This window comes from Marmota marmota, unplaced genomic scaffold (assembly GCF_001458135.2).
Source record: "Marmota marmota marmota unplaced genomic scaffold, marMar, whole genome shotgun sequence".
NCBI lineage: Eukaryota > Metazoa > Chordata > Mammalia > Rodentia > Sciuridae > Marmota > Marmota marmota.
Window position 1 is genome coordinate 88,300,712 of NW_026000026.1, and position 10,783 is coordinate 88,311,494.

The 10,783-nt window shown below is 35.3% G+C and overlaps 1 protein-coding gene across 4 annotated transcripts in view; it reads left to right on the top strand.

The window, feature by feature from the left end:
- The window catches only part of Cep120 (centrosomal protein 120), a 75,828-nt gene that overhangs the window by 477 nt on the left and 64,568 nt on the right, over positions 1 to 10,783 (top strand). For 2 of the 4 annotated variants that reach the window (XM_015486734.2, XM_048811840.1), the window contains exons 2-5: positions 152 to 228; positions 4,953 to 5,109; positions 7,529 to 7,643; positions 10,408 to 10,549. In XM_015486734.2, the coding sequence (XP_015342220.1) occupies positions 180 to 228; positions 4,953 to 5,109; positions 7,529 to 7,643; positions 10,408 to 10,549 (463 nt within the window). In that variant the 5' untranslated portion in view covers positions 152 to 179. Of the gene's footprint in view, positions 229 to 3,731; positions 3,785 to 4,952; positions 5,110 to 7,528; positions 7,644 to 10,407; positions 10,550 to 10,783 lie in introns of all 4 variants that reach the window. The other 2 variants (XM_048811839.1, XM_048811841.1) reach the window with 2 other exon arrangements.

Here is a 10,783-nt window from a genome sequence, read left to right on the forward strand (position 1 = left end):
CCTGGGGCAGGGGATCCCGGCGCGCTGCCGGCGGCGGCGCGTCCGGGCCGCGGAGCGGGGTCCTGGCGCACGGGGCACGGGCGAGTAGTGGGGGCCCTTCCCGGGGTCGCCGACTACCCGCAACTCACCCGGACCCTCTTGCTCCTAGCAGACCCCGCCCCCGGCCGCCAACAGCGACCATGGTCTCCAAGTCCGACCAACTGCTCATCGTCGTGTCCATCCTAGAAGGTGAGCGGCCTCCCACTTGCTTTTGCAACTGCTGATTCCTGAATTCTAAAAGAGTATTGTGGGACCGAGTATTTGTTAACCTTAAGAACCTTTTCATCTTTGCTTTTGTGGTCCCCAAAGACTTGCTCAAAGTTGTACGTAGCAAAGTCTAGTAGGCAATTGATTTAAAAATCTCTCGAGAGTATGAGAGCTATTAGAGATAAGTGATATTTAGCCAGACTAGTCGTAGCCCCAGAGAATGTAGAAAAAACCGATTTCCATCGGAAGCAGCTTGTCGATGGCTTTTATATATGAGGAGAAAGCGTGCCTGGAAAGCATGTTCTGTTCAGCAGTCTCCAGGTAATGCCATTTGTAAGAACTTTGCCATTGACGTGAATATAGGCTTCCTACCTTTTCATAATTATTGCAGAGACTGTGCCTTTACAAGTCTTGATTGAGAACCTGAGGGATTATCGTTGTTAAGACGGCATATTACATGTTCTTTTAAGTTTTGTTTGTTGAATGAATGACAGTTGTTTATTGGAGACTCATTGAATGCTAGATACCGGGCTGGCAATGCACGAATAAGATAGTTCTGGGTCTAAAAGCTCAAAGTGTATAATGGAGACTGTGTCACATAATTCTTTGAGATGTGGAAATGGGAATGTCCGCCTCTGGGGAAGCTGGGGGGGAAGGTTTACCGGAGGAGGTGGCATATTTTGATTTAAGACTTATCTGTAAGAGATGTTTAAGATTTTAACAGGTGAGAAAAGTAAGGGTGAGCATTCTGAGTCAAGGAAAGAGCAAAGAGCATTTACATTATGGAAAAGCAAGGTATGTTTTGCCCTCCTTAAATTCATTTAATAAATGCTGCTTAAATTCAGTGTGGTTGGAAAGCAGATTGCAAGTTTATAGGAGTTTATAGGTAAATTGGGACAGGTTATGTATACCATGATAACAAAAATCTTTTTTTTTTTTTTTTTGGTGGGGGGAAGTCTGGGGTTGAATACAGGGATGCTTTACCACTGAGCTGCACCCCTACCCTTTTTATTTTGAATACGAGTTTTCACCAAATTGCTTAGGGCATTGCTCATTTTGAGGCTGGCCTTGAACTTGCAATCATCCTGTTTTAGACTCCTTGAGAGCTGAACCAGAGGTGTGCCTGGATATTTTTATTCTTCACAAGAGGGTATTTTGTAGCAGCCTGATTCTCTTTTAGGGGTCAGAGACCAGGAAACAGTGTAAATGTAATTTTTGAGTTTGGAACAGTAGAGGGACCAAAAGCTATAAAGTGTTGGGACAATATTAACTGTTAGATTATTGTTTAAAAACATGGGACTGAAATTGCCTCGTCATTTGTTTAACAAAAACTTTTAGACTTAAAACTGTGCCCTGTGCTTTAAGAAACAAATGTAATATAATTCCTTCCCCTTGGGGATGACCTATCTACTTGGGGATATCAAGTTAATGTGCAGGTAATATGTTTGAACATAATATTATATTAAGAACATGTGATATGGGCCAAAGGAGGACTAGGGGATGATGATTAAAGGATACACAAGTTTTTTTTTTGAGGGACATAAGTATTCTAAAATTGACTGTGATAGTATTTGCACATATCTTTGAATATCCTAATATACATTGAATTGAATTGAAATGTGTGAACTATAGGATATGTGAATTTTATCTCAGTAAAACTGTTATTAAAATAAAGCGTGTGATATGGACTGTAAATATAGGTTTGAAGGTAGAAGTAGTGGATGAAGGTAGTAGTAGTGCCTTGAGTAATAAGTAAGCTCTAGGTAGGTGAGGGTAGAAGAAAGTCATTCCAGGAGACTGGACAACCAGGCCAACATGAGGATGAACACAGTGGGAGGATTGTTGAAGAAGACAGCAAGAAGAACAGGGATAAGGAATGTGAATATTTATGAATATCATGGTAAGAAATACTTGTATAGCTAGCAGGCATAGACTTTGAAGGATCTTGAAAATCAAGGAATTTAGAATTAATATTCCAAGAAATAATTTGGCAGCATATAGTTCTAAGCAGGAAATTGCTTTAAGTTCAGTTTTGGAAGATAACTTGGAGTCAGGGATGTCAGGTTGTTACTACAAACACATATAAAACTGTTATGTGATCTTCCTTACAAAATAGTTCCTGTTTTATGTTTATATTTCTATTCTTCCTAGCCACACTGTAGCTCAAATCTTAAATCATCCTTGATTCCTTTCCCATTCCTAACTTCCAAATGACCACCAACTGTTAATTGATTTTATTTTCTAAATAATAATAGACGGTACATACAAGCTTTTGAATGAATGATTTCCACGGTGGGTACCTAGATTAAGGACTTGTTTCCTTCTTTTCCAGAAACATCTACAGTCTCTTGATTTTTTTGGCAATTATCTTTCTGATATGCAAATCTGTCTTAAAATTCTTCAGTGTCCTGAAGGATAGTATCTATACTTTTTAGTATAGCAAACATGGCACTATGTGGTAGAACTTTTGCCTACCTTTTCAATTTTATATATTCTCTGCCCTTAATTGAACTGCTTGTAGTTTCTTGGCTACAATTTTAGAAATGCCATTTTTCAAAACAAAATAATTGAATTTCTACCATGAGAAATATTTAAGCCAGATCCCACGGATGAAAGGCAATGTTTCTGAAACAAATACATTGAGGGATGAGGCAGGCATCTTTTTGTTCCACTGAATATTCTTTGTTCTCAAGCTTATTGGAGATTATTAGTATGATAGTCTGACGGAACATATAAGTTATTTAATGTATATGAAGTTCATTTCATTTGGTAAACATAATGATCTTTTAGAGTAACAGAAAATGAGGTCCAGAGAGATGCCTCTGAGTGCTAATCAGAAGAACCAGGCCACATGTTTAAAGAGGCCTAATAAGGAGTCTCAACAGAGAGCCTTCGGCTGAACTGCACAGGTTTTTTTAATTTTATTTTATTTTTTAAAAAGAGAGAGAGAGAGAGAGAGAATTTCAATATTTATTTTTCAGTTTTTGGTGGACACAACATCTTTGTTTGTATGTGGTGGTAAGGATCGAACCCGGGCCGCACGCATGCCAGGCGAGCGCGCTACCGCTTGAGCCAGCCCTGAACTGCACACGTTTATAATCCAGGTCATTCTAGGCAACTTAATCCCTCCTAACCAGGCAGCTCAAGCCAGGATGAGTAGCAATAAGGATTTATTTATAGTAGATTATAAACAAGAGGACTACTTGACCTAGTGTAGATTCTCTTTTTAAAAATTTTTTTTAGATGTTGATAAACCTTTATTTTATTCATTTATTTATATGTGGTATTGGGAATTGAACCCAGTGCCTCACATGCTAGGCAAGTGCTCTATCACTGAGCCACAACCCCAGCCCTACTTTGAGATTCTTAAGGATTCTTCCTTGGATTCTTCAGCTTTCTGGTTTGAGTGTTTCAAGTTTGTTTAAACTCTCATTTGAGACCTTCATTTCCTTGAAGGCAGGTATTCTATTTTACTTTTTTTTCAGCCTGCTATTTGATATCTGGCTCTGAATATGCCTTCAGTAAAGGAAGAAATGAGGTAAGGCAGTGCAAATGAAATTGATGTGTAGATAAAATTTTTAAATATTTCCTGATAATAATGTAGTCTTTGAGAATAGAATGAATACCAGTGCTTATTTTGCTTTAGCTAATTTCGTGATTATTCTTAAATGAGTTGACAGGAAAATTAAGACACAGGAAAATAAAAACAAATTTTAAATTTGTTTTTGCTTATTTCTCAACTCTTCAGATGACTTCTTTATAAAGTACTTATATAGTAGTGTTATAGTTATATAACACTACTATATAAGTCTTAAATTCTAAATGTTGTTGAGATCATTACTACTCAAAGTGTGAACCAACGCAACATCGAGGTTATCCAGGATCCTGTTAGAAATGCAGGTTCTCAGGCCCAACTAGACCAACTCAACCAGAGTCTGTGATGGTGGTCCACTTAATGCTTTGAATATAACCCTTGCTGCTCTCCCAGTGCAACTTATTTTTAAAATGGACATGTTTCTTTCTCTTCTTCTCTCCCTGCTCCTTCCTAAACTCTCCCCATCTCTAATCTCAGGGGAAACAGGAGTACCTTTCTTCCCCATCCTAGGCAGAGTTATCTGTCCTTGAGTACACACACACACACACACACACACACACCATAGGAATGAAGTGATCCAGATTTTGGGGATGGAACCAGAAGATCTCAGAAATGGCTGTCTCCCAAATGAACAAGTGAATTACAACTTCAGACAGAGAACACATGGAATGTAGCCTTTGAGTCACCTCTAAAAAAGTCCTCTGTTCCTGCTGATGGACAGAATCACAGCCTTTGGGACAGGAGTCCCTGTGTTTCTCCTTTGCTAGTGAAGTAATAAACGTTCAGTTCCCTGTTTCTCAAAACTGTCCTCATTATTGAATTGGAATTGGGGACAAGGACTGAGTTTTGGCAACAAGTGTACATTTTAACATGATCCCCAGGTGATTTATATGCACATTAATGTTTGAGAAACACTATTTTGTAAGTTATAGCTTTCAATTTGATTCACGTTTCTTATGAGTTATGAAAGAGTTTATGTATTATTGAGATAGTTTTTGCAAATGTATAAGTCAGCCACCCTTAACATATGTCAATTTTAAAAACACATGCTAAATGATCTTATTTGATTTTTGTACACTTCCAATTAATCTGTGTAGTCTTTTCTCTTCAGGTCGCCATTTCCCCAAACGTCCAAAGCATATGCTTGTAGTAGAAGCAAAGTTTGATGGAGAACAGCTGGCTACTGATCCTGTGGACCATACTGACCAGCCAGAGTTTGCCACTGAGTTAGCATGGGAAATTGATAGGAAAGTACTTCATCAACACAGGTAACTGTTATTTTCAATTTAAGTTAGCATCTTTGTCTGTCTCTTTCAGATTCTTATGAAATATGTATCTTATTAGGTTTTAATAATAATCATGTCTATTGTTTGTAATGTACCAGGAAAGGTTCATCATACTTTGCAATAATAACTCATTTACATATTAGAAGAACTATATGAAGTTGACATTATTATTTCTCCAGTGTTATAGATGAGGAAACTGAGGCCTGAGAGGTTAAATAATTTGCCCAGAGTTTGTCAGTTGGATAATGGTAGATCCCAATCTCCAGAGCCTAGGCTTTTAACCACTACATTAAACTTAGCTTTTTCCCTTCTAATGTGTGAGGAATTAGATATTCTGGAAGTACCTTAATAATGCCTTCCAAATATTAGTTGGAGTTCATCATAGCTTATTAGTTTATTATGTATTTACCTGATCCAATAAAAAATTGTGAAAGAAATGATATAAGGGGCTCTTTTTAATTAATTTTATATTTGATTGTAGACACTTTGTTAAGTGTATAAAATGAACTTAAGGTTATAGCATCTTATTCTTTCATGAACTCTGACCAGAAACAGTCAAGAACAGCAATACTTCATTAAAGAACTGAAAATATATTTCCTTCTGGGAAGCACAATCACTTCAATACTTGTTCTTTCTCAGTACTAAATCTTGTCAAAATAGAAAGTTAACAGTAAAAGGAAAGCAAGGAGAAATTTATTTACTTTTGTAAATAAATTTACAAAAATTTATTTACTCATCTATTTACTAGATCAGTCCATGGATTTATTTAAAGGGATATTAAGGGGCTGGGGTTGTGCCTCAGTGGTAGAGTGCTTGCCTAGCATGTGTGAGACACTGGGTTCAATTCTCAGCACTGCATATAAATAAATGAATAAAATAAAGGTCCATCAACATCTAAAAAAATATTTTAAAAAGAGATATTAAGTTCTTAGAGAATATCAAAATGTTGTATATCCTTTCACAGCATCTAGGATATCTGCTTAGTCAAGAGTTCTGTGAGATGTCAGGATCCACATTTGTAATTGTGCTAGCACCAAGTATTACCAGTTTGATTGTTGTAGGTTGAGAAAGTACCAGAGATGTTTGTTTATTTATTTATTGGGATTGAACCCAGAGGCCCTTTTTCAAGAGTAAGCACTTGAACCTCATCCCCCTAGCCCTTTTTATTTTTTATTTTAAGACAGAGTCTCACTAAGTTGCTAAGGGCCTCATTAAGTTGCTGAGGCTGACCTCGAACTTGCAATCTTCCTACCTCAGCCACTTGAGTCCCTGGGATTACAGGCATGCACCACCAACCCCTGCTGACTGGAGATAAATTGAATTTATAAGTGCAGTCATTAAATAGTATTTCTACCAGACAAAAGTGATGATAAAATCTATTCACTTTAATGTATGAGCAAGTCTAGGGGTTCCAGACTGAAAAAGAGCTCATGCTATAGCAATCAATATAATGGCTACAGACTGTTGTCATATGTTGTGTTAACTTTTTAATTGATTTAAAATTTAGTAGTTTGATTTTATAGTGTTTACTATTTTTAGCAATCAAAAAGCTGTAAGCATGTATGTACATTATTTTGTATTTGACAATGGGGTATGATAAAGAAAATTTAAAATTAGTTCTGAAGATTCATGATAATTTTTGACTTTCAGAAGGTATCATACATTACAGAAGCTTAAGAAACATTGACCTAGAATGATAATCTCTTGGATAAGTGACTAAAATTTTGATGTTGTATATATTAGTTGGTTTATATAAGTATAATTAATAGTTTATATTAATTATATAAGTATAATTAATAGTTCTTTTTGGTTGAAAACTTTAAAAAAAATAAAGAAAAGAGCAGGGCATAGTGGTGCAGACCAGTAATCCCAGTGACTCAGGAGACTGAAGCAGGAGGATCAAAAGTTCAAGGCTAGCCTGGGTAACTTAGTGAGGTCCCTCCTAAAAATAAAAGGACTGGGGATGTAACTCCGTGATAGAGCATTCCTGGGTTCAATCCACAGTACCGTCATCATTCACATACACACAAAAGCGTGTGTGTGTGTGTGTATGTGTATGTGTGTGTATACAAATATACACAGAGAGACACAGATATACATGATAAATATGTATATGTTTAAATATATATACACCCACACAGAGATATACATAAAAAGTGTATATATATATATATATATATATATAAATAGATAGATATACCTGGCCTAATAAATTATAATTATCTGGATAATAATAGATAATCTTTTCAAGGCTAATAGGAAGTCAGTTCAATATTAAGAAAAAAAACCCAATGTATTATCACATAATTTTTTTTTTTGGTTTTTAAAATAATTTTTATTTTTTAAAAGTAAATTGTACATTACAGGAAAAAAAATATCCCATAAATTGTTATGTTACAGGCTACAGCGTACGCCTATCAAACTCCAGTGTTTTGCCCTGGATCCTTTATCTTCAGCCAAGGAAACTATAGGTTATATTGTTCTGGACTTAAGAACTGCTCAAGAAACAAAACAGGTATTGCCCTTTTGATGGTGTATGTTAGACAGTTGATTACTTTGAAAAGATGTGGATTAATGAAAAGAACATGGTGTACTAGACCATACAAGGCCATGAATTATGTCCTTGAGCTAGTAGTGTTACAGTTCTTGTGTTTTAGCTTATAAATTTGACTTAGAAAATTTCAACCTTTTAATCATCTCTTTGAACTAAATTTCTCAAACTTGTCTCTAAGCTCAAAACTATATGCAAGTAGCTCTTACTTCAAGCTTAACATTTTCACCTCCTGAGCTTTCATTTCAAAGGTGGTCCTGTTCCAGGGTTCCTTGCTTCAGTGACTCATCACCACATTCCTTCAAGATGTACAACTTAGAAATATATATATGTCTTCCTTGACACTTTCCAGTTGTTTTTTTTTTTTCCCTCTTGATCTACTATTTTGCATTTTTACTACTGCCACCCCAATTTAAGCCACCATAATTTCTCATTTTGGCTTTCATAATAACTTCCTAATTGGTTTCCCTGCTTCTTGTTCCTTGCAAATTCTTACCCCAGGGGTAGTGGTATTGGTTATGTAACATTGAGTATATTTACTTAAGTTATTTTCAGTTTAAATTATCATCTTTATTAGTCTCTTTCAGGCTGCTATAAATAATTCTTATGTCCCTCATTATCTACAAGAAATAGAATTTTTTTTTTTTTAACGTGCCAGGAAATTTTCATAGTATTTTAAATGGTAACATCAGAACAATCCTATGACATTATTTTCCCCATATTATAAATGAGGAAACTGAGTACCGAGAGGTAAAGTAACTTGTCCTAAGTCAGAGTAAGTTAACTTTATTGAAATAAACAACCAGTACCTCTTCTCCCTAAGGCAATACTTTTTAGAAAGTTAGTACTTTTTATTATTGAACATGTTTCTTAGGTCTTTTTATGTGTTCTCCAATCTTTTTGTATGTGATTGACTTCAGAAAATTTCAGGTTTTTATTTTTTGGATGTTTTTGTTTAGTCACAGTTTAAGAAAAATAAACATTTAAAAAATTTTCTCTTTCACTTTAAACTCTTCCATTCTTTTTTCCCCCTTCATTCTTAAGATCACATTCTGTGAAGACAAATTTTTGTTTTTAACATTTTTGCCGCTGATAGCCATGATATTTGCAAATGAAGCAGTGGGCCCAGCTCAAATTTGGAATCATTCATAAAGAACTGAAATTTTAAAATGCTTTTTAAGTGAAAATAAACTCTCTTAGGAAGAAGGTGGCTAAGGAAAGAGATCATGCCTCTTAAGTGCTCTTGATTTTCCTCATCCCTTTATGTTGTTTTTTAGAACAGTTTGTCCACATATTTATCATCAAAGTTAAGGGGAAATGGCTGAAAATTGTATTCGTTTTATAGAAACCAAATTCTTGCTTAATCTCTTCTGTTAGCAGAAATATTTGAATTTGGCTAGAAAAATATTTGAAGATCAAAATGAATTGATGCTCTACAAGTAAAACTAAACATAGAAAAATTCAGATTTGTTGTGCTGAGTTGTATATTAGAAAAATGTAAATTCTAGAAGTGATTAAAAATAGTTGTAAGGTTTATATTTAGAATTAGAAAATATCTGTAAATATAGCAACAAACTATGTTATGCATTTTTATCTTTAAGAAACTAGGTTGTAGGTTTTTAAAACAATTTATGTCCTAGTTACTCCTGTTTTTCTTATCAAACATAATTTGGATATAAAATAGCCAATTTTGGATTGATCAGTGTAAGCACCAGTTTACTATGCCTTTTTATAACAATGTTCAGAGTAAGAATGTTGTTTCCTAGTGCTGAAATGGTACCCCTTATTCATTAGGCACCAAAAATTGGTAAGCATTGTTCTGAGCTATGACATTTTTCAGGCTGGTTTTGGTACTAGAATTTCTGATCTTGCTTTAGGGGAGATTTTTAGGTAATTTAAGATTCTTTTATCCTGTGAGAAGCCTTTTTTGTTTGTTTTAATATCAGTCAAGCACATGGTTAATAATGAGAACACTAGGATTAGGCCTTTACTTTAGTATTTTGTAAATGTCTTTTTTATTAACAGTAAGGATTTTTTTTTCCTTATTTGATATAAGCAGATCAAAGTAGCAATGTGGCAGGAAGAAAAGATACAATAAAAAGTATGAAACAGGAGGAGTTATGGAACAGAAAATTAAGTCTTTTGTTATAAAGGACTAAGTGAGATTGAGATACAAGGCTAAAGATAGAAATAAATGATATTATGTTTCTTCCTTTAATACTTTATCTGTTGAAGCATAAGAATTCAAGCAAAGAAGATAATCAAAACTTTTAAGTAGTTTTTTTCAAAGGGAAATTCAGTTGCTGACTTCCTAAGTAGGAATAATTTCCTTTTGAAGACAATGTGAAACAAATTTTTTTCTAAAGAGGAGAAAAGTGCTAAAAAAAAACCTAGGAAATTTACCTTTTCTTTTATTATTAATATTATTATTTTCTTTTTTCAAATTTATTTACTTATTTATTTATTCTAATCAGTTATACATGACAGCAGAATGCTCTTTGGTTCATTGAACACAAATGGATTTTTTTTTGTTTTGAGTAGGATGTTGCTGTGTTTCCCAGGTTGGCCTTAAATGCCCCATCCTCCTGTCTCCTCTTCCCAAATAGTTAGGATTACAGGCTTGTGCTACTGTACCCAGCTCTTACTTAACCCTTAAGGAACATTTCTAATAAGTATTTTCCTCTGTTAGCTATTAAAGATGTTTTCTGCTTTGTTGGTTATTCATTAGGCACCAAAATGGTACCAGTTACTGAGTAATAAATACACCAAGTTCAAGTCTGAGATACAGATAAGCATCGCTTTGGAGACCGATACAAAGGCACCAGTGGATGGTTTTAAAGCAAAGGGAGCCCCACCTCGAGATGGAAAAGGTTTGTGCATAATCTTACAAGGCATTCTATGAGAAGTTAAACTGTGGACTGGAACTTTTGGTGGGAGGGGTCACAGGGGGATGGGGGCAAGTGGGGCCATCATAGGGTGGTATAAGCTGATTTTATTCTAGTGCATCAAATATTGTTATACGCTGAGGTCTAGCCCCGGGTGCCCGGGGGGTGGGGGTGGGTGTGGTGCTGAGTGTGTGCGTGCGAAGAGAGTCAGGACGATGG